General features: G+C 39.1%; 2 protein-coding genes across 5 annotated transcripts in view; one reads left to right on the forward strand and one right to left on the reverse strand.

Annotated features, from left to right (window-relative positions):
• MARS1 (methionyl-tRNA synthetase 1) overlaps positions 1-14,461 on the reverse strand; it is a 27,311-nt gene extending 12,850 nt beyond the window's left edge. For 2 of the 4 annotated variants that reach the window (XM_087710598.1, XM_087710595.1), the window contains exons 1-11: positions 14,273-14,460; positions 13,090-13,180; positions 10,595-10,694; positions 8,628-8,762; positions 7,285-7,360; positions 6,490-6,662; positions 5,848-5,960; positions 4,946-5,062; positions 4,255-4,458; positions 2,409-2,610; positions 616-690 (exon numbers count right to left, since the gene is read on the reverse strand). In XM_087710598.1, the coding sequence (XP_087566724.1) occupies positions 616-690; positions 2,409-2,610; positions 4,255-4,458; positions 4,946-5,062; positions 5,848-5,960; positions 6,490-6,662; positions 7,285-7,360; positions 8,628-8,762; positions 10,595-10,694; positions 13,090-13,180; positions 14,273-14,444 (1,458 nt within the window). In that variant the 5' untranslated portion in view covers positions 14,445-14,460. Of the gene's footprint in view, positions 1-615; positions 691-2,408; positions 2,611-4,254; positions 4,459-4,945; positions 5,063-5,847; positions 5,961-6,489; positions 6,663-7,284; positions 7,361-8,627; positions 8,763-10,594; positions 10,695-13,089; positions 13,181-14,272 lie in introns of all 4 variants that reach the window. The other 2 variants (XM_087710597.1, XM_087710596.1) reach the window with 2 other exon arrangements.
• A 2,556-nt stretch (positions 14,462-17,017) lies between these two features.
• Positions 17,018-24,666, forward strand: part of ARHGAP9 (Rho GTPase activating protein 9) — a 49,131-nt gene continuing 41,482 nt past the window's right edge. The window contains exons 1-2 of the mRNA XM_087710599.1: positions 17,018-17,140; positions 23,360-23,751. Of these exons, the coding sequence (XP_087566725.1) occupies positions 23,424-23,751 (328 nt within the window). The 5' untranslated portion in view covers positions 17,018-17,140; positions 23,360-23,423. The remainder of the gene's footprint in view (positions 17,141-23,359; positions 23,752-24,666) is intronic.

Below are 24,666 nucleotides of genomic sequence, written 5' to 3' on the forward strand. Positions count from 1 at the left end.
GTTGAAATCATCCCACTGCATACTATGTGTCTTTTGTTTGTAATTAGGCAACTTGAAAATCATTTCAGATATGTCATACAATGTGAGCATAGGTTCTCCTAGATTGTTCCTAATAATTTTAATGAAGTGACTATTGTTTGTGTTAGTTGATATAAACTATCAATGTTCAGCAAATGTGTAGAGCACTCACATCAATTTCAAGTTGCAGTTTCTGATGAAGACCTTCACTAATGGGCAAATAGTGGGGAAATTATTTGAACTGGTTCCTGTACTATCAACTTCATTTCTGCTACACAATGGGCCAATTTCAGTCTAAGAAGATTCTTCAAAGATAGCTCCAAATGAAGCCCACTTCAATAATCATATCAAACACTGGCATAACTGGTAAACTAGTTTAAACTGGGTAAAGAAGCTGTGCCTCCAGATGGAAAGTTGAAAGTAGAAATATACCCATCTGCTCAATTCTAGAGTTCATTTACTTGTCCTGAATAAGAACGCCTTGGTCTGATCAGGATTTAATCTAAGTTTATTGACAGCTTATCTCTATCACACGTGTTGATTCAAAGATTCACAGAACGCTGCCTTCTAAAGAAAGGAGAAGAACAAGAGTCTCACCTTGGGTAGATCCAGGAAAAGGTGCTGAGAAGATTTCACTACAGGGGTTCCTTGGCAGACTTTGCACACTGGTTTCTGTCAGAAGAGAAAGAAGAACGTATCACAAAATGATTGTTTCATCAAATTATCTAAATGGAATCACCACATTTCATAGCAGTATATATCTAAAGTCTTTAGATCTTTTCAAGAAAAAGCCAACTATCCAGAACAAAGACTATGCTACACAGAGATTGCTCGCATTAAACAAAGCACTGTTTTGTAGTAAGGCCTGTGGATAGAATGGATATTGTTAAGAAATTAGCAGGCAGAGCAAAAGGGAACAACATTTTGTTTTAAAATCCTGGAATTGGGAGCAGCCCAATAAAGGAATGTCTCCCTTGTTTTCTTGTATACTCCTTATTGCAACATTTTAAATACAATCTTAAATGTATTTCTTGTGCAAGGATAAACTTGAAGTTAAATGGACAATGCAAACAAAAGAGGTTATTAAAAATAACAACAGGGGAATATCCTGATGTAAAATATAGCTATTACTATAGTAATAAATAAGGACAATGTTAAACAAAATATTCATAATACCTGTCAAGCTATAGGCCTTTAAACCAGTTTTGACAAGTGTACAGTACATAGTAAAAAAATCAGATACTGCCTGTTTGGCAAATTTTATCTGAGTTGCTGCTAAGAGACTTAACCTGTTAAGTATCTCTGAAGAAAAGGATCCAGTGATTCAGGACGTGTTAAAATAATAGTGGAAAATCAGAGGGGAAATTCAAGTGAAGAATAATAATAAAAAAGATAAATATGGAGTATGCTTTTCCTTTTATAAAACCATAGATGGCCATGAAGAGATACATCAATATAAGTAACACAGCAAATAACAGAAAAAGTGAAAAAAGGGGATAAAATGAGGATATTCTTCTTAAAGCTACAATAGCAAAAATAAAATGCAACAAATCTAACAAAGTAAAAAATTCAAAAATATAACATTTCCACAATATCTCAGATCCTGGGGATAGTTTGGACCTCACTGTGAATAAAAGCAACCCTATTTACTGTATTGCAAGACCTGAAGCTTTAAGATAAATACTTAATTTGCTTTTATCTGACTTTCACTGTGATTGCAGCATGCTGGATTCCCCAGTTACAAAAGAAATTTACTGTAAATAATTGTGAATGTGGATATACCCGATATTTAATCACACAGATTCACTAGACAAATTAAGGCAAGACTTGACTTGTACAATAAGGACAATAAGGTTGATTTTTGATTTGTCATAAGAAAAGCATCTGGTCAAAGTATCCTATAAGCCATGGGGCATACATTCTATTAAGGTAATTACTGGAAAAATCACAACCCTCTAGGCTCAATAATTTACAGTCAATAAACTATGGGTTACAAATCCCAGCATCTGAGTAAACCAAAATCAAACATCACAAGATGGTTTAGTTCATAATCATGAGATTGTTTTCCAAGGCTGAGAAGGGAAGATGAACTAGCACACGGGTGTCAAAGTCGCAGTGTCATATTGCTGTCACGTATCCCAATGTTTTTTCCCTTCGCGTAACTGGGGTGGGCGTGGCCTATGCATGACGCATCCAGCCTGTAGGTTGCCAGTTTGATACCTCTGAACTAGCATAATGGTTATACTCCTCTCAGGAAAGAGAGAGGAGATCTTATCTAGTTTAATGGAGTTTCAATAGAACTGATGATTTGGATTTCACCAACTCTTTATTGCAAAAGAGTCTACTCTGAAGATCTGGTTTAGGCTTCTGTAAATGTTTCAAAATAATACCTTAAGTTCAGTGGCATTTATGAGCTTGCCACATTTGTCGCACTGATCTCCACGGGCTTCTTCATAGTTGCAGAAAGGACAAATGCCTTCCACAAAGCGGTCTGCTAGGAATCTCGCACATTTCTCACACTTCAACTGGTCCACTGTCTCTCTCAGGAGATAGTTGCGCTCCAGCAACTGTTGGAAGATGGTTTGTGCTATTCTGAAGGGTGAAAAAAGGGGAGAGGTAAGGAACGGCTTCTGATCTTCACTCAAATATTTTGAAAAGTGTAAAGAGTAGCTCAGAAACATGAATGCCTGTGACAGCAAAGCACTTTGTGTCCTTAATTTATCTCGGTTTCCAAACAATGTTGACATGCCAATTTCATTTGCATTTGCACTAGTATAGTGGTGGGTAGGCAGACTAGCAGGTAGGCAAAGCATCTCATGCCTTGAAAACAAATTCACTCTTTCTGATCTTACCAAGGTCTTATTCCATGAGGATATATATTCAGAAGTGTATGTTGATCTGCAATGTGTGATCCATGGCTCTATTGTTAGTTCCCCCTGAATGGATGAGTGCCTCTCAGTGTGCAATTATGTCTGGATTTAGTACTGAGCCGGGATTCATTTTAATTAAGTTGTTTATTAGTGTTTACAGAATTGTTTAGTGTTTGGCAGAATTCTAATAAGTAGGGTCAAAACAAGGCACTAAGTTAAAATGGCAACATGATCTAGCCCAATAATACAAGCAAGGATTGGTAACTGAATGCCCTCTAACTGTTCTGGAATGCAACTCTCAGTAATCGCAGCCAGCAGCCTGATAATTTAAAATAACTGGAGGGCAATAAAATTGGCTGTAAGGTTGTCTAGGATTTAGGATGAGGAGTAAATCCAAGTCAAAGAAATCCCAGAACTGATCAAGTTTATTTGTATTCAAGAAACATGGTTTAATTGTTTTTGATTTAGTGTAACCATGGCTAATTAAAAAAAAACCTTGTTTAAATGTTCCCGCTTACCATTATGACTTGTGGTAAAAGTCTCTCAACTTTGGGAGTTAAAAATGATAAAACTGAAAATCTTGACAAATTTTTGGCATCTGTTTACTACAAAATAGGATGTTTTTCAATTGACCAAGAAGCTAATAAATTAGGAATATAGCTTCATGTGAAAATTATATTCATACTGGCCAATGCAGAAAAGAGGATACAGGGCATATGATGACAGTCCTGCCATATCCTCATTGATGACACCTGAATGAAATCTACAAAGTTTACTCCAAAGAAAGAACTCGCATCCCAAATCAGTGTGTGCAATGGACATTTCTGAGGTTTTCATCCATTACTTCCCAGTGATCCCCTAATTTGGGTTGACTAAGAAGCTACATACCCCCAACAAATGTCCACTAATCATTGGACATTAAGGGGAAAGTATGATAGATGATACATAGATAGATGAAAATGAAGATGATAGAACTTGCCAGAATTGGGCAGTCATTTATTAGCTCTAGTAGCAATCTAGTGATTGGTAATAGTTGGTCTTCTCTGATAATGTCAAGACTATGCTTGGAGCCCTTTCGGCCAAGAGATGAGCTAAAAATGCTTCAAATGAATAGCAGTTCTTTATTTTGAACATTCAAAGTGTTCATGTTTGCAACATTTTCAGAAACTAGCTGCAGAAACTGCCTTCAATCACCTGTCAGTTTTTTGGCCAGCTCCAAAACAGGAGACAAACTTTATTGCAGATACAAAACAAAAGTTAGGTAACCCGAAGACTGTAAGACAGAGAGGGAAGGAGGGAAAAAATGTTGCTTCATTTCTGTGTTTCTTTCCCCCCTACTGACAATTCTTCTAACTGCAGCACTTACGTGGTCTGTTGGGCTGTGGTTGTGCGACCAAAGTAGTCAAAAGAGATGTTGAACCACTGGTAGATTTGTGCATGGATAGAATAGTATTTATCACAGATCTCTTGTGGTGTCAGTCCTTCCTCCATGGCCTTTGTCTCTGTGGCAGTACCATATTCATCAGTACCACATATATAGAGGGTGTTCCAGTTGCGTAGACGACAGTATCTAAAAAACATAAATGCTACCTGTTTCAAAAAGCAGATTTATTGCTATCAAAAAGAACTAAGGTCTCCTATGATCTTGTTTTATTTTTATTTCTCACATTTCTAAACTGCCCATCTCCCTCAGAGAGGCATTCTGGGTAGTGTATCATAAAATACTAAAATATACAAAGGTTAAAAATAAATAAACAAAGGTTTCATAGGATCTTCTTTTATGTTGTCTGGACCATCATTCATTTTATGATTGTAAGCTGCCCAGAGTTATTCTGAGATAAGATAAGCAGCTAATGAATGTTATAAATAAAAACCAGTCCAACAGAGCACATTATTGCTGTGCAAAAAAACCCCTCACACCCAACATTTCTAGAGACAAGCACAATCTTAGGAAGCAAATATGGCAAAGGCAGAATCCAGAGACACACAGTGAGGATAATTCATAAGTTCACATGGACCAGGAGTCTGGCCACCTGGAAAGAGATGCTTTAACTTACCTGGCAAACGTATCAGCACTGAGAACACAGCCAATGATATTTCCAAGATGAGGCACATTGTTTACATATGGCAGCGCACTTGTGATTAGCACATTCTTCATGCCTTCCACAGGCAATCTGGGGAGGACAGACAAATTAATTCAGAGATAAATTCAGATTTCTGACTTGCTCAAACAACTGAGGTGGGATGGAGTGAGGGAGAGGTAAGGCAGATGGGGAGATATGCAATATACGGAGGCATCTGCAATGTAGAATGATTAACTCTCTCTGTAGGCAAAATTAGCCTTGTACAAATTCATGAGCTTGCGGATCACAATGCTATGAATAATTTAAGAATTGACTTTTAACTTCTAGAGTTCTGCAGAAACTCCATGAGAAGTTAGTAAACATCAAGAGGTGAATAATCTGCAGCTTTCCAGACATTGCCAAAACTCCAATTCCAGTCAGCACTGCCAACAATCAAATTATAATACAACAATATCCAGAAAGCTACAAGTTTCTATGTCATTGAGACAGACACTAATGGATGCTGTACGGAATTACATGGCTATGTTTTGATAATGTTAAGGTTGGGAAACAACTCTTCATATTAACAATTCCCACGATATATTTAGCCATGTATAATGTGCGTATTCGACATTTGGGTCTTTAGGAGACAAAAGAAAAGGTGAGTCGTTTATATTTATTTATTCAACTTATATCCTGTCCGTCTCTTCTGGAGGCAGCTCTACAATGATTAAAAACCATTAAAGAAATAAATAGCAACAATTTGTTTATAATTGCCAAAGATAGGAGGGAGAGAGCAAGATGCACACACACGGATGGGCAGTCTCTGTTTTAAGATCCTCTTTGGTATCCCTCATTAAAATCACAAGGACATTTCAGCCCAGCAAGATTCTTACATAGGGTGCTGTGGTTTCCAGGGGCTAGGAAGGCTGGCAGGTCCTCTGGTCCAGATTTGAGCAATAGCTTCAATCTCCACATCAGACAAATGCTGCTGGGCCGATTCCTCTTCCTAGAGTGAAGGACAAACATTCTGTAAAGATGTCTGATATTCAGCAACCAATATCCATGAGTTACTAATGGACCATGGGTAATTGCCAGGGAATACCAATGTCTAAAACAACAACCATAGCATAAATCCCAATTCCCTTGGCCTATACCTCCCCCTCCCTCCCAAGGTAATGCAGTAATATTTGAGAGTAACCTGTTTAACAAAACAAATTCTAAATGGGTGATATCATCCCTTTCCTATACAGGACTACCTATTTCCCAAACCATTCCTCATTTCAAATCAGATTTAACAACAGCTGAAGTCACTGTTTAATAGTATGGAATCCCTTGAGTCTGTGAAGTACATGTATGCTAAAGTCCATCCAAGATAATGCTGGGCCATTGGAGTCTTGCTTTCTTCTTGATTCACTACTTTCATAAGTGCAAGGAATGCCGTAATAAAATGGCCTGCAATTTATTAGGCTGAGACTTAACATGCTGTGGTATTGAAAACAAAGCAACTGCTTTACATAGGAATGCAACATGAATACCTTGGCTTCATTGGTAGCTGATTTCTCAAAAGACAAACTGGGAGCAGGATGTTTCTGTAGATAGGCTTTAAGTTCCAGCAATCCCTTGGGTGTCCATACAGATTCCACTGCCTTTCTGCAGTACTCCTTCAGGTTCATGTTCTGGAACCAACTCCTCAGAGCTTTCAGCTCATCTTGAATATTAAATTAGAACATGGTTATTCTCAGCGAACTCATAAAGAACTAAAAAATTAGCCAAGGTGCCCTTTCTAAACCTTAGGACACTTAGGAGTTGCTCAAAAAAGTCAACAAGGGCAGACAATCCATACCCGAAAAGAAAGATCTTGCCTCCCCAGTTCTATTAATCTCCCCTCATAATTGTAGATTCAACAGTAAAGGTGAACAGCCTTTCAATGCAATCATAGGCAGCATTTCAATGCAACCATGCCACAGAATCCTGTGGACGATGGCCTGGTGCAGAAGATATTTTCTAAAGACAGGGTGGTGATGTTTTTTTCTTCTTTGAGGAGCATGGGACATTCTTTTAGCCATTATTTATGTGCCTCCATATTTAGGGAAAGGAGAAAGTGAGAAAAGGAACTTTTCTCCAACAAACATTAATTGATAAAGGAAAAGCAAAAAATGACTTGTGTAAATTAGCAGCCAAATGGTAAGCAGACATTGATACCTCCTGTCAGAGCAGGAAGGCCATCTTTGAGGCCTTTCCCAACTTTGGGAGGTAACAGTAATTGAAGCCCAACAATTTGGAGGTTATCAGGTTGGTGAAAGCTGAATTCAGTTGTGGGAATCACTCACTTGGTAAGAAGGAATCATCTCTTAACAAAGGAAACAGAGATCCCCATAAGACAATATCAGCAGCTGATTCAACATCCTGGATTAAAAAATCAGAAGAAATTAGTTCAGTCTGAATATGCAGTAGGAGCAACTGGAATATTTCACTTGCATTGGAAAGAAACATTTCCCAAATGTTCAAGATAGAAACTTCTTCAACAGTACATATGTAGATTCTTCTCTCCACCATGAACACTATCAATAGTAGTATAACATGACCACTTCAGTTTAATTGGCTTTACAGAAACATATGGTAATTTTTATTTGATTCTATATAAGATGATATACAACAATAAAATTAGTTCTGAAGTAACTCTATAAAGAACAAAAAAAAACCTAAAGAATACTCCAATGCTTTTTCCCAATGAAAACAGATCTGGAACAGAGGTGAGCAATCTGCAACCTATACATGGGTCTCTAAGCCTTTATTTTGGGACTCTTTGGGGTCTTCCCATAATTATGATTGCATCACACTCGTGTCAGAAAAATGGAGGCACTTCCAGGTTGAAAGAATTAGCTGGTGACATTACTGTCACCTGGGGGCTGCCCAGTTGAGGACTCCTTTTATGTCCCCAGAAGGAGCTGGAATGAAAGACAGGGGCTCACCCCTCCCCACAGCAGCACTCTGGTCTTGAACACGGGCTTGCTAACTTCCAAACCAGCATCCTAACCATGTGAGCCACCATTAAGATAACAAAATGAGATCGTAAAAGCTAAAGAAAACACAATCTATTTACTTATTACTACTTTTTACAAGTAATCAAAATTCTCACAGGAAGTAATGCATCTTTGAAAGAAACTTTTCTCCCACAAGAACCAAAAAAGAGGGGGAGGGGAGGCTAAAAATCTGTTCTTCTCTGAAAAGATGACTCTGTTGATGAGAATCACTTCACCTATCAAGGGCTTTGGCATTCCCCAAAGAAGAGATTCCCCACACTAACTAGACTTTGGACATATACATTTTGTTTCAAGAATGAAAACAGTGGTTAAGCACCCAGAAGATTTCAGCTTTTTGTTTCTTAATTTTCTTAAGACATAGCTTTTAATCCTTAAAATTTACTAAAGGAACTCCCCATGTACACAATGCTTGTGAAAAATCCCAAAAGCTGTGAGAAAGGCATGAGAGGAATTATGGTTCTCCATGTTCTATTCTGATCCTGGGTCCATATAAAACCTAGCTGTACTGTGCTTTAAATATTACAAAAAGCTAAGGTTTTATAACAACCAGGTATCCTTTCAATTCTCCCACATCTCAGCTTCTATGTCAGCCAGTACTGCGAAGTTTGCTTACAGAGGTTCTTACTTACCCCAGTGAGGTAAGAGGTACCCTTTTTGGTAAGAATCTGGTCAAGGTAATCCAGTGGCTTCCGAATGATGCCCAAAACATCCTCTCCTTTCTTTTCTTGTACCACATGAAGATACAAGGCTGCAGACAAAGCAGGCTGCAGACAAAGCAGAGAAAAAGGAAGAATTGTAATCTATCTTCAACCTTCTTCTATTGTCTTTTGTCACTGCTTCAATCATGTTAGTAAATTCATACTGTTGTATTTTTTTATCAAAGTTATATCCCACCTTTCTTGCAGGAACTCAGTGACTTCCTCCTCCAATTTTCTCTGCAGCAAGCCTGTAAAGTAGGCTGGGCTGAGAGAGTAAGTGATGAGTCCAAAGGCACCCAGTGATCTTTCATTGGAATAAACTTGACCCTGGGTCTTTCCAACCTAATCTAACATCTTGTCTAATATCTTAACCACTATACTAGCTTTTTCTTAAGGGAAAAAAATGAAACACAGCAACATCATTGGGTTATTAGACTTCTACACCTAACTCAATAGCCCAACGTGATCACAAAATTGTATGGATAAAGAAAAAATAGCAAGTACATGCAAACTTTGGATTCTTAACATCTGGTTTCATCTGCTTCTAGTGGTGCCTCCAAGACACCTATCCATTTTTCTCTACAAAGAGATTACCTGTTCTAATGTTGACTGTTTACATATCCCAAACTCTCCTAGTATTCTATCTCTCTTACATAGTAATAGATGGAATGGTTTACATTGCCTAAGCAATGTAAAATATAGCTTTTTCCTTATCTCACTGTCTTGAGTTCATGTATTATACTAAGATATAAAATAGGCACAAGTAAATATGTTACAAGCCTCAGTGTGTGACTCTAATTTCCCACCCATTGACTTCTCCAAATTCTCTGGCACTTTATTTGCAATAACATATTTGGATCTCACAAGACCCTCCTAGAATGATAAAGGATAACCCGAGTAAATAGGGTGGAGAACTACTTTGTCCTCTGATATATAAGATGTTGCAAGTCTTTTGTGGCAGTCATTTTGTGAGTGTGCTCATCACATGCTTTTAGACCTCTAGTTGTTTTCCAGAACTAAAATATTTCTCGTTTGCAATAAACCGTGACTAACAAATGGCTTAGTTTCACAGTAATATACTAAACCAAATGTTTAGTTTTAAGGCCAAACCACACGATCACTTAACGCAGCGCACGAGACATGTCATTGGTTTTGTTCAGTCAACACAATATGTCACTGCACAGTTGGTTTAGTAGGTTTGTATGAAACAGTATGATGAGATAGTGAGAACTAGGCAGAGGAGGTGTTCAGTAACAGCCAAGAACTGGACTATCGCCCGGCTATGAGAAGGAAAGCTTTCAAAGATTCCACTTTAACTGACTTCACTAGAAGCCTGCTTGTTAATTTATTTTCAAGATTATGCTTTCACTCTAACTAGCATTAAAGGTGTTTTTCCTCAAATCAGTATGATTCAGTATGATCTGATTCATGAGTTTGCTAGTTAGGTGGGCCAGGCAGAAAAACATGATCTGCCATCAGTAAGTCCCACTGAAGTTGATGAAATAAATGAACTGAAACATTGCTGGGACAGGGAGCAATATCAGCTTCCAACATAACGGCAACCAGAGGCACATCTTAATTTCTTTCTTTTAAAATGCTGCTTTTTATTCCAAAGATAAAAGAACTGCACTAGGTTAAATACGCTAAAGGCTACAGGAAGAAACATAGCTTCATCCAAATACATACACAGTAAGTGATCCATCCTACACTAGCAAAAGAAATGTTACAAAGAAACATACTATACCTGCCACAGGTTCTCTGGTATCAATTGGCTCCTCTCCACATAGCCCACTCATATATAGCTGGGCGTAATCTAAACCACCACCTGAACAAGAGCTCTTCCCTTTAAGAAAAATGGCTTATCCAGGCTACCCCAAATATATGGCTGTTTTACTCACCTGTAGCTCAGTTATATCCCATTCAAAAAACTGATTGGCAAAATCACTCTGCTCATTGCTAAAACTGCTTATTTCTTTTCCAGATAAGCGGAAAAAGTATCTAAAAGATAAACAAATAGAAGGGGGTGAGTACTCTCAGCCAATGCACTTCCAAGAATCTTTTTGTAAAAGAGCCTTTATTCTGCCATGAGGTCTTGCTATCTCACAAGAGACTAACATTCACACTTCCCACGCTAGATTTATTTTCTCCTGGCAAAAGATTCTTCTTTCCTATGCCTAAAATACAGGTGCTCTTGAGTTAAGCTCAATTCTTTGTGACTATATAGATGTATCTCTTTCCTTGGTAGGTTTATGAAAGATATTTCCCATTGCCAGGAGGGTTTTTTTTAATCTTCCAGTTTACCCTGCCATTATTTGGTGTGCTCATTTTCCAAATACTCATTAGGTCTAATCCCATTTAGCTTTAAAGCCAAAGAAGGATATCCAATTGCAACAAGCTGCCGACACTTTCTATACAGTCCTTTTTTAACGACTGCCTTCTTTAGCAAACTTTCCTGGTTATGATGGTATTGAAAAAGTAATGTTGTGACCTTGCATTTACAAGGTCTGTAAAGCAAAGGAAGATTGTAAGTACAGGAGTGGTTTCACTTAGCAACCACTTCATTTAATGACCAAGTTGCTAACTAGGACTACCTGTACCTAGTTTTGCAATTTCATTACTCATTTTGCACCCATTACTTATATTGAAAATAGAAAGCCAATAGGGAGAAATGTTTAGAAGCTATAGCCCTGTATCCAAGACTCCTTATGAGTGTATTATTTTCAAAAACATGTATTCTGGCTTCCTTCCTACAAATTGGCATAGGAAAAGACCACTCACTAGCCACCCAACGCACTCTGCTACCTGAGATGAAGAGCAAGATGTCCTACATGCACCACACTCCATCTGCAGAAGTGGCCCAAAATGGTTCATTTCATTCAAGAACAGCAAGGTACTTTAAGAAAAACAAGACTGTCCGACATTGCTACCAACAATATCTCATTGTACCTTCCTGCTTTCTAGTATTGGCTGGTGAGGCAGTTGACTCATAGTAGAGCCAGTCTACTTAACATTTATAACAATTCATTGGCTGAGGTTCTAAAGTGTATACCACTGTTATCCCCTATACAAGTTAATAAGTTACCAGGACACTGTGGAAAAAGCAGATTTTCTTTCCAGCTCCAAAGAACTGAGAATAGGAAAAGGTACCCTTACTTTCTTTCTCTATGTTGTACTATTTCAATTTCCCATCAGATTTTGGGTGATGGAAACAGAACTCATGTCAGTACTGAGGAAAGAGAAGCATACTTGATTCTCCATACAGGTAATCCTCGACTTACCATAGTTCATTTAATGACCACTCAAAATTACAACAGCACTGAAAAAATGTGATTTATGGCTATTTTTCACACTTATGACCACAGCAGCATCCCCACGGGCAGGTGATCAAAATTCAGATACATGGCAACTGATTCAATTTTATGATGGTTGCAGTATTCAGGGATCATCTGATCATGTTTTGTGACTTCCTGACAAGCAAAGTCAATGGGTAACAACTATGGTGATTCACTTAATAACTATGGCAAAAAAACTTGTAAAATGCAGCAAAATTCACTTAACTGTCTTGCTTAGTAATGGAAATTTTGGACTCAGTTGTGGTCGTAAGTTGAGGACTACCTGCATTTTCTTATATTAAATATATATTAATTTCTTAAATTGCCATTCATTTCTTGAATTACAACTATCTATTTCTATGGCAAAAAAGACCACTTAAATACTCTGGCAACGATGCCAAGTCTCTTATCACTTAGCATGCTTGAGGTTGACTGACATTATAGGAAAATTACCAATAGGTAGCTGAACATGTGAAAATATATTTCCAAATTATAACCCAAATGTTTATGTAACACAAAGACAGTTTATGAAAGATCCTTTCTTAGCATCCATTTTTCTTCTAATTCAGTGCTTCTCCTATATGCCTATAATGTTTATCTAGAATTAGCTGATAACCCGGCATTGCCCGGGTATTAATTTATAAGGGGAAAATGTCCGGACCAAACATAATTTCTAATGTTGGATTTTCCCACTTACCAGAGGGAGCCCCCCTGTGGAGTACTGTGAAAGCGTTACCATGGCATCTCCACTGTGCTGTACAGTAGACGCCATTTTAAGGCACAACAGGCTGTATCTTAACAGAACACATAACCCAAGGGGTGTTAGGGTGTCTTACCCCCACAGTATCTTTTTCCAGAGAGTAAGTCATCTGTGTACCAAGTTTGGTTGAAATTGCTTGAGGTGTTCCAGAATTATGCTGGAACATACACACACACAGACACAGAGCTTTTTATATAGGTAGGTAGGTAGGTAGGTAGGTAGGTAGGTAGGTAGGTAGATTACAATCACATTAGGTTTTGCCAAAAGCTGGAAACAGAGTGATCAACACTCCATTACTTACTGAGAAATTACATTTGTGGAGAAGAGGAAGGATCCATTTTCCAGCTGTAGAGCTGGCAGCTGAGGACGAGTGAGGAATGGTACTACATGAGCTATCAAAGAAGAAAAACAAATTAGGGAGAAATCCTATCTGCATCCCAAAATCGGATCCTATTTAATACAGCATGTATTAAGATGATATAACAATAGCAGTGTGTGCTTATATTGTGCATACATATTATACTGTGCATACATACAGAGTAGGGGGTTGACAGAACATGGTTACTTTTATTTGAAAATACAATTTTCCTCCCTTCTTGTTGAAGATTAAAAATGCTGTCCCCAAAATTTGGCAAAGCTGTTTTCCAAGGCAAAATTACTAGATAATAAGGAAGGCTTTGTTGAATCAAATTTCTGCTTATGATGCTACTATTTAAATGTGGAGGTCTTGCCAAAAAGAGATGACAGGGAAGAAAAATAAAAAAGTCTTGCCACCCCATCAAAGATACTTGATGAATAAGAAGAAATTGAATAGCCCTTTGTCTGGAACAGCATGAGATCTCCTGCTGAAGTGGGGAGTTGGACTAAAAGTCTTCCAAGGTCCCTTCCAACTCTGTTATTCCTTATAAACTTACATATTGGAATACAGTTGCTAAGTTCAGTTATATTTAGTCCAGTCAATCCATCACTTGCTACTTCTGAATGCATCATCACGAATGCAGGTTGAGATTCTCCTCTCTCATCCTCAGAAAACACGTGCATAAGTGCACCAGCATGCCTACTATCGTCCCTGTCCTACTGTTCCTATTTATTTATACTAATTTCTTATGCATATACTTATATCTGCTTATACTTATATGTTTATATGTTATGTTCATACATACTTGTTTTCTCATACATGCTTGACAAATCAAATCAAATAAAAAAAAAATTAAAAAACCCAAAGGTGAATAGAGTCCATCCCAAAACCACAGGAAGTCATAGCAGGGAAATTAAAAGGACTTAGTGCAAAGAGAGAACGGACTAAAGGAAAATCCTAAAGAGGAGGACGGAAAAAGTTTATTAATTCTGTTGCTGGCTGCCTCTAATTTTAGGTCAATAAAAACCCAGATCTCTAGGATTGGAGATCTTGCAATTAAAAAAAAAAAGTCCTGCGAGAAGAAGCTGCCGTTTCTTGGGGGAATTACCGCCCTCCTGGCACTCACCCTCTTGCGGAAGCCACTGCACCTCCACGGGCGCGCCGGTGGCTTTGGCAGCCGCCAAGACTTTCAGCCCGCCGAGGCTGCCTTCGCTCAGGCACAGCTTCATGCTCCGTCCTGCTTCTGTCTCCCAGCCACGCTTCGTCCCCAGCTGATGCAACGAAGCCGGCCCTGACATGAAGGCCCACTCCCCGTCCACGCCCTCTCCCGCCTTACGTCGCGTTGGAAACGGGTCCCTCCTCCCACCCAACCCGCCTCACGCCCATTTTGGGGCCTGCGCGCTCGAGCACATCCGCTCTCCCTCAACCGCGCACCAAGGCCGCACTCTTTGAGACTACCAATCCCGACACGCATTGCCTACCCAACCGGAAGTTTTGAAGGACGAGGCCCGAGGCAAAAAAAAGGAAAAGCGGATGTTGCGCAATAATACTACACTCAGATTGTTCGCGAGAGGGTAGCGCGGTGTAATGTGTTGTTTGTAACGTGTTGTTGTGAATTAGCTCCCGTGGACAATAAAGCCCATCGTTAAACATGCAGTTAATGTAAGCATGTTTATACTTATATCTGTTACCTAATTCATGCTTGACGAAATTAAATAAATAAAATAATTCTAGGACAAGTTACGTCTAAATCTGGACCAAATTTGTAATATTTCAGTAATGAAACAGCGAAGTAATATCAATTGAAGATTCGGCAGCAGTAATTTAAGTATAAAGCCGAAAGCAGTTTGCCCAGGAGAAAAAAAAATTTTTTTTTTATTAAATCCATTTGAAGTTCCGAAGATTTTCGAACGTTGCCTAAGGAAGAGTGATGAAAAACTTGAAAGCTTGCACACTAATTGGAGTTGGATTAATAAAGTTAATATTCTAATAGGAATTTATAATTTTCAAAACCACCAGATTGATTATGTGCCATGATGTCAACTCAGTGGTCATATAGATCTACCCCTAACCTGGTTCTCTAGTGGTGTGCCTTTTGCCAATGTAACTCACTTTCCACTTTAGTGGACTATTCTAGTCATTTCCACCTTTCCCAATATTATAGCTTTCTCCAGAGACCTGTCTTCACATGTGTCCAAAGTAGGTTAATTTCAACCTGGCAAACCCAAGTCGGTAGAAGCAAATTTCTGGTAAACCTAGGGCCTGGATACTGACTTGTAATATAGTTTTGCAATATCTGTATATCAGTTGTTTGTTAATCTCTAAAGAGGCCAAACAGGCATTATTGGACTGCAAGTTTATTGATTAGATTTTTATCCCACTTTTCATTTAGGAATTCAAAGTTATCAATAAACTTCTATGGCTGAGGATATATTTGACCTTAGTGATATAACACCTTAATCATCTTTTTTTAGATAAATAAATATAATCATAATAATGGTAGAGGAACCTTGTAGATGGATGTCTATTCTATTAGTAGGCCAGTATGTATGTGAATGTAATCAAACTAGTGCACAGTGATATCAAAAGGAACTTCCTGTACATTAAATACAAAAATTAACAGAGATTCAAGTTTAAACTTCTTATGTCTATTGTGGACTTCTATCTATTTATAAACAAATAGAACAGTGATATAATGTATCTTGGAAGAGCTTTTGTATTAGGTAAAGGTAAAGGTTCCCCTTGCACATATGTACTAGCTGTTCCCGACTCTAGGGGACGGTGCTCATCTCCATTTCAAAGCCGAAGAGCCAGTGCTGTCCGAAGACGTCTCCGTGGTCATGTGGTTGGTATGACTAAACGCCAAAAGCACATGGAATACTACCCATCAAAAGTGGTTCCTAATTTTCTACTTGCATTTTTATATGCTTTCAAACTGCTAGGTTGGTAGAAGTTGGGACAAATAACAGGAGCTCACTCTGTTACGTGGCACTAGGGATTCGAACCGTTGAACAGCTGACTTTCTGATCAACAAGCTCAGTGTCTTAGCCATTGAGCCACCTCATTCCCTTGTATTTTGCATTAAAGGCAGCCTAAACATTTTTAAAAGAAAACAAATACTTGATAGTGTTTTTTAGTACTTTTATATGAGGACTACGTTCCTCCTCTTTAAAAGGCAATATGGTCAGTTTTCAATTTTTTAGACTACCTCATAGAACAGGGGTGTCAAACTCCTGATGCTTCGCAACTCCCCCCACCTTTGCTAAAATGGGGGTGGGTGTTGGCAGCACGTAACACATCCGGCCCGCGGGCTGCAAGTTTGACACTCCTGTCATAGAAAGTCAGGAAGCCATACAAGTGTAGGATGATGCTTCAAGAGGGGATTTTTAGCAGTGGGGAGAAAAAAAATGAATAAAAGTAGCTTTTTTGGGGAAGTGAAATAATTCGGTTAACATCAAGAAGTGATAATTGCGTGACTGGCAAGCAAGAAGCACCTTCAGTTAAAAATAATTTTGAAGCAGCACACCTAAGACAGCATGCATAAATTGCAACCATGTCATATACTGGTAATCTTGGGTTTACTTAGATATAACCTTCTCTCATTATGGTAGCCGTTACTGCTGTGCCTAGGATTGAAACTGCTATCTTCTTGATCTAAATGAGATCACACTTGTTGCAAGGCTATATATATTTTATATGCACAAATGTTACAATAGGACAGTTTCTCTGTTTGCGACTCAGTAGTGGAGCCTCCTCCTGCTTTGTGGTGCACATAAGCAACGCAGCAGCCCACAGGAAGCTTCACCTCTCTGAAGGCGGATGTGTGTGGTACCTATGTTTCTTACACTAAAGACTTTTAAAGAAGGGAAATACCTCTCAGTTCTCTCTCCATTTCTGTGAAAGATGAAAAGAATGACTACGGAACGGGTTCAAGACTGAAATAAGAAGCTGTTATTCCAGGATAGTCATCTGTCTCATTGTGTGATGGGCTCAGGTATACGTAACTGTTATGGGATAATGAGAAGTTTATTATAGTAGGGCTACAGTTTTATTTTATTTTCTCTGGATTGTGAGTTGAAATTGTACTCCATTTTTTCTGTCTTACTGGCTAGGGAATGAGTTTTCCCATTTTAGGTGGGCAAGCAGTGGCGGGAGGGATGGGACTTCTGTACAAGTACTGAATGCAGTACTCTGATATGGGAGGAAATGCAGAAAAAACAAGGAGTTTGCATTCTTTCTTATTTCTAGCTGAAGTCCCCCCCAACAAGGGAACGTTCCCATGATTAGTGTTTTCAAAGGCATATTTTCTCATGAGGACTGGTTGTCAAAAAACAGGAAAGGGTTGTACTGGGATCAGCTAACATTCCCAAAGAGTTGTAGAAAAAGAGTTATCTGTTGTAGATTCATTGATGCAGGACAGTCTTCCTCAAATTTAAGGCCACCTTAACTGTCAGTGGCTTAGTTTCCATTTTGAAAGCTGGACTCCATCTTGAAAGATTCATGATTGGCTAGGACTGCAGCTCTGATGTTTTTTCAAGCAGATCTTCTACTTGTCGCATGACCCCTGCAAACAGAAATGGGCCAAATCCTTTTCACGGTTTCTGGAACTGGAGAATCAGTTCCTTAACTGTATTTCTGAACGCCATCACTCTGCTAAACAAATAATTCCTTCACCACTATCAAACTATTCACTAAGGCTGCATTACTATTAATCTTCTCATCATTCCTATTCCACTTATGACTGCATGACTGTAACTTTGTTGCTTTTATGATTTATATGCATATATATGATTTATATTGATTGTTTCCTGATTGCTTATTTGTACCCTATGATTCATTAAGTGTTGTACTTTATGATTCTTGACAAATGTATCTTGTCTTTTTATGTACACTGAGAGCATACGCACCAAAGACAAATTCCTTGTGTGTCCAATAACACTTGGTCAAAAAAGAATTCTATTCTATTCTATGCTATTCTATGCTATTCTATGCTATTCTATTCTATGCTATGCTATATACAATTAAAAATAATCGCAGTGTGCGGTTAGTTAAAAAATAGTGTACAGTGCTATTCAAAGCAGTGTTACTTTTCTGTAAAAAAAAAAAGACTTCCACTGTGGCTTATGTATAGATCATCAGAAGTTAAATCCATATATGTACCCAAAGATATAAGGGTGATTAGCAAGTATACACAATGCTATTGACCCAATAAAGAAAATCATAACATAGCATGTCTGGTTTCTTTTTAGTGTTATGTGTGAATGCACTGTTTCTGAGATGTGCATGCAAATATATGATAAGGATAGAAGAACTGGAAAGCAATTGGCTTTTGTTCCTAAGACAGGACTAGAACTCACAGTCTCCTAGTTCTCAGCTAGCACCTGAACAACAACACTAAACTGGCTCTCTTTACTACTAGACCTTTTTCAATATATCTCCTTGCCATACAAGTATATAATATAGTGGCTTCTTGGAGGACCTGGAAGTTTCTTACATTATTGTTACTGTCTTATGGAATACTGTTGCTCCAAAGATTAGATTAGCCCAATTCTGCTGGACTTTAGGAACGGCCTTTTCCTACGGATGTTATCTATGGGAAAGGAGTATTAACAGGAGCCCATTCTGTGCTTTTTGTTCCTTCTAGACTGGTCCGATTCCTCAGCTGCTGCGTCTGATGCTATGTTTTAGGGTTTGTGTGTTTTTAAATGCTGCAAGCCTCCTGAATCACTATTGAGAGATAGGCGACCATATAAATCAATTGTATAAATCATTTAAAAATGGCAAGAAATCTTTTTTTAAAAAAGCATTTAAACTCAACAGAAACTGGCCCTAAAAGACGATTTTGAGTCATTCTTCAAGTGGTGATGAATAAGCCACATTTCTGTTGACTCTCTATTCTGTTCAACAGGAAACAATAGAAGGCTACAATTTATAAACAGGAAGCTTTCATCTGAAGTCAGAATACCTAGCTATACTTAAATATTGTTTTGTCCTTCCATCTGGCCCTGCATGTTTTCAATCAATTTTCTCCCAAACTGCATATACACAGAGAGTTCAATAGCACTCAGGAGCATCAAGATACGACTATCGTTTGTATTTGTCCGAGACAATGGGATTTGTAGTCAAAGTATCTCGGGGCATCAGCTTGGAAAATGTTGTTTGAGAGCTTAGAAGACCTAGAATATGGTGCTCACATCTATTGGTAACCATTGGGGCATTTGCAGAGTTAACATGGTGAAGTAGCTGCTTTCACTGTAGACATTCTGACTGTGGTATTTTGTATGGATTTTAGTACCTGGGACATCTTTAAAGACAGACCCAGGTAAAGCATGTTACAGTGGTGTTGATCAATGGTGTTGAGAGTGGGACTCACTCTATCCTGAGCTTCTCAATCCAGATAAGAGCGATCATCATTTGAAGTTCCCAACATGTCTCAGGACAACTTGGGGGATGGGGTGGGGGTAGTGAGACATTAAAGGACATTTCAATCTAGCTGTCAGATCTGAAGTCTGCCAGCATGGTCTTGTGTTGCATCTCCCTAATAACAATCGGGACTACAGAAGAAGGAGACAATGCTGTGCACTGATTGAAAAAAAAATATTTAGGAAAAATGTTGAAGTGAAAGCTCAAGAGTTCTGACTAATACTTTTGCTTTCAAACATGGAACCCATATATATGTAATTTGTTAGATCCCATCTTTATTTCTCCTGCACTTTTTAACGCAACAAGAAAGACATGTTTCTTTTGAGAAGCGACATAAGGGTAACTAACCACACTATCACCTCTGAATTCTGTCTTACATCCACTTTCAGTAACTGGCCAAGGTTACCATGTCCTGGAAGCCAAGCCAATGACACCACAGTAGACAGTATTTTGAAGCTCCCTGGTTTTTTCAACCTGTCCCTTTAATGGTATAGCTAGAGTTGAACTTTGGGACAATAAAACAGAAATAATAACAGCAAAGAGATTAAAGTTCAGCTTGGTTAGCTTATCACACCAGCCTCCTCCTTCTCCTCCTTCCTTCCTGCCTTCCTTCCTTCCTTCCTCTTCCTCCTCCTCCTCTTCTTCCTTCTCCTCTTCTGGTCAAAAACATTTTATAGAATGAGTATTCTTTTTGTTATTTTTATTCTAAATATTTGTTTCTCATTTTATTTCTACAGCACACTTTTTCCAAACTGATTGTTATATAATCTCTTTTCAATGCGGCGTCCCCATATATCATATATGTTCTTGTCTCTGTAAGTGTGAAATCCTATCAGTTCTTGATCAGAAAAGCTAGTCATTTGTATGCGTACCGAGGATAGAGTGATCTTTACAGAGTTGGTCGTCCCTGGTTCTGAAGAGAATCTGCTGCGTTGAGGGTAATTTCTTGGTCAGCATAAGCTTTGCCTTGGAGGGCAAAAACACTGTGAGAGATGCTTTCAAGAACAAGATTAGGGAGTCCCAGGGGGCTGGTGAAGACAGTTTTACTTTCCCTCCTAGCTGATTCTGACAAGCAAATTCCACCGGGAACAATTTCTGCTTAATATGACTGTGCGTTCATTCTCTGCAAGAAGATGCAAGCGCATTGTTACTTCCTGTTACAACAGCTACTTGGGTGCTTCTGGTGATTTAGATTCTTCAGAAGTGGGAGAGGAAAGAACTAACCCACAGGTTAAAAAAACATACTGTGATTGTTTTCCTAACCTGATGGCTCTCCTGAAAAGTCATTTGTGACTTGACTTGGTCCACGGATACAGAAATATTGACATGCAATATCTAAGAAAAGAGTCCAATAGTTGGAAACACTTTTGGGGCTGAAGATAGATGTAGCTACTCCCTTCTTGTTTATAGAACTACTACCTCTTCCTGGCTCTACTTTCTTCTGAGTATTATTTTCCTTTCATAGTCTAACATTTTCTGCACTATTACTTTTTTGTTTTGTTAAAAACATGCCAAATGCTTGACGGTTTATTCTTCACGCTCATAAAACTTCACCCAAACCCCAACTCTGGAAGATGGGTCAGTCTGAGAATGATTGGCCCCAAATCACTCAGTGTTCATGCTTCAGAGGCCTAGAATTCCCAGTATCCTGGTTTCCAAACCAGCACCTTAATCACTAACTCAAACTGACTCTACCACAGCAATAAATTATTTTTATAGCAATAAATCAAGAAAGTCAGTCTAAGTTTGTTTTTAACCAATTCATGTAGTCCTTGACTTACAACAGTTCAGTTAGTTGACTGTTCAAGTTACCACAGCACTGAATATAGTGACATGACTATTTTCCACATTTATGACCATTGAAACAGTGATGTGCAGTCAGGGGAGGCAGGGGAGGCAGAGCCTCACCACTGTCATCATGAAAAGAAAAAAAATGTAAAAGGAAAAAGGCTGAGCTAGTTGCTGCCAGAGTCACAGTGGATGACTCTGCTTAACTGTTTAAAAAAGCCTCTAAAAAGTGCCCTCTACAGGAGGAGGCAGGAGAAGCACGTGCCTCATCTAGTCTGACTTTATGATCACTCGAGCAGAGTTAAGCAAGGGTTAAAAGCCAAAAAATTCCTTATGTAGATGAGGCACGTGGTTCTCTTGCCTCCTCGTGTAGAGGGCGTTTTTTTAAGGGGCTTTTTTAAACAGTTAAGCAGAGTCATCCCTGGGGACTCTGACAGCAACTAGCCCAGCCTGACCTCAGCAGCTCCTGCCTTTTTCCTTTTACATTTTTACATTTTCATGATGGCAGGCAAGAGCAGAGTTGAAATCCTCTGTGAAACAGCTGGAAAAGGTATGTGTGTCTGAGGGAGGGGGAGGAATTCAAAATTAATCCTCCTGGTGCAACTTTGTGTGTGTGTGTGTTTGTTTCTTCACTCAAACAAACTCTCTCTCAATTTGAGCCTCTGTGGCAGCCACAGACACAGAGGCAGGCAAAAGAAAGCAGCAGCCGGGCAAAAGAAAGCTGCAGCCGGGCAAAAGAAAGTGGCAGCCCGCCAGCTCGCCCGCCTGAGCTGGCGGACTGCCGCTTTCTTTTGCCCGCCTGTCAGAGCTCAGGCAGGCGAAAGAAAGAAAGTGCTTTAGACAGTGGGATGGCGGGGGAGAGGACTGCCTCACCAGCCATAAACCTCACCGCACGTCACTGCATTGAAGCATTGGTCATGTGATCAAAATCCAGATGCTTGGTAACTGATTCACGTTTATGACTGTTGCTGTGTCCCAGGGTCATGGGATAACCTTTTGCACCCTTCTGATAAGCAAAGTCAATGGGGAAGTCAGATTCACTTAACAGCTGTGTTACTAATTTAACAAGTGCAGTGATTCATTTAACAAATGTGTCAAAAAAGTCGTAAAAGGGGCCAAAACTCACTTAACAAATTTCTCACATAGCAAATACATTTTGGGCTCAATTGTGGTCGTAAGTCGAGGACTATCTGTACTTAAAGTTTTCTATCATTTTTCTTCCTGGGAAAATGAGATTCATCCTCAGCTATTTTTTGAGTTATCATCACAAGATATTACATTGAACTATAGAGGAAAATTTTACTCTTTCAGTACGTTTCTTATTTTTAGTAGTCTAAATTAACATAAATCAGTACAGTCTAGTGTTTTACCTACTAAATAATCCACAATTTACAAAATTTTGAATAATATCCTCAGACCCAGTGGTGGGTTTCAAAAATTGTTCGAACCTACTCTGTGGGTGTGTCCTCCTTTGTGGGAGTGGCTTACCACCCATGTGACCAGATATGAAGATGCCGACGACACTTGTCAGAACCACCTTAAATTACCTCACACACAGCACTGGCATGCATAAGAATATGATGTAAACTTGTTTTTTAAAAGGCATCTTTTGTTTGCGTTAAAACAACTTCAACACACGCAATGTTCTGATTGCACCACAAACGCAGTAGTCATCCTTACCTTTCACAGAGGCACTGAGTTTTATAAATATGAGCATGATATTGTAGAATAATCATATCCAAGGACCAGTGGTGGGTTTCAAAAATTTTTGGAACCTCTTCTGTAGGTGTGGCCTTCTTTCCAGGTCCACTGGTGGAACCTCTTCTAACCGGTTCGGTAGAATTGACGAACTGGTTCTACCGAATAGGTGCGAACTGGTAGGAACCCACCTCTGCTCAGACCTAAGAAATCACAATATCTAAGGAATTTAGTTAACTGGCACTGTACATCACTTATATTTTCACCACATCTAAATTTAGTGCTGTAATTATTTTCATCACAGGTGAAAAGTTAGCATGCTGAGGCCCAGAATTGCCGGCTCTTTTGAATCAACCTGACTTGGCAAGATGTTTTCAAGACAGTTCTTGGATGGGTTCAATCACCCCCAGAGCGAATCTTCTCTGGATTCTCCAGGCAGTGTGATGCTGCAGGCTCTCTATGACTATCAGTACAAATCTGAAGATGGGAGGCAGGTGACCATTGAGGAAGGGGAGATCTTCCATCTTATGCACAAGGCCAATGAAGATTGGTGGCAAGTGAAGCGGTTCGGCCAGCCCAAGCAGAAGAGGCCCATCTTTGTCCCAGCATCCTATGTGGCTGAAGTGACCTATGATGAACTAAAGCAAAATGGCTTCTTGCATCCTGGTATCCTTTCAGAAAAGGATGAAGGTCCAGGTGAGTTGTTTTTTGAAGTTCAAGGGATTAAACCACAGTTGGGCAACTTCAACTCCAGAGAGTTGGAACTCTCAAGAAACTTTGTGCCATCTCTAGAGTTTCCACCATCACAAAAGCTGAACATTGGATGGACATTCCAGAGGTGGGTTCCTACCAGTTCAGATTGGTTCGGCAGAGTAGGTAGTAATTTGGCTGCCCACGCACCCGAAGCAGTTCTATTGTCGGCGCTACCATCTTTGTTTTTGCTTCTGCGCATGTGAAGAACAGTCTGCATTACAGAAATATAATTCCCCCTCCTTTCTTACATTCTGCACATGCGCTGACCTTTTTAGGTGTAAATGCACATGTGTGAGGAGCATTTGCACGCTTGAACCAGCAGTAATGCTTGTAGCAACCCACCCCTGGAACATTCCCATAATTTTGAGGTGGAAACATTACATACAAAAAATGCAGTTTATTTTTAGGGGATCAGACATCCTGTTTCAGAGGGAAAATGCGATACCGCTCCAAATCAGTCAGGTATAGCATAGAAAATGGCCAGTATTTGTCGCTCACTGCAGCTTAGATACCCACAAGTGAACAAGCATGCTTGAACTGCGAGAAACCGAAACAGCACCAGAGGGCAGCAAAGAGTTATAATTTTGTGGACATGTCTATTGCCATCCAGTGGTTGTATATATTTTTGAAGCCAAGATTTGGTAGCCTTAGTGTATTTTTCCTTTTGGAAATTTGGTTAGCCCTGGTTAACACAATTTCTAAAAATAAAGGGGGAGGGATTACATTCCTATCCCCAAACTTAGGAAAACAGAAAATTGTAGAGTTGCCCATCTGTGTAACGACTTCAATTATTTTCCCAAGACACTGAGTATGCCTCCCCCTCAAAAGAGAGCTATTGTCCCCAGTCCTGAAAAAAAT

Source organism: Thamnophis sirtalis, unplaced genomic scaffold (assembly GCF_051295495.1).
Source record: "Thamnophis sirtalis isolate CommonGarterSnake01/CBP01778 unplaced genomic scaffold, rThaSir2_p1.2 scaffold_3, whole genome shotgun sequence".
In the NCBI taxonomy this organism is placed as follows: Eukaryota; Metazoa; Chordata; class Lepidosauria; order Squamata; family Natricidae; genus Thamnophis; species Thamnophis sirtalis.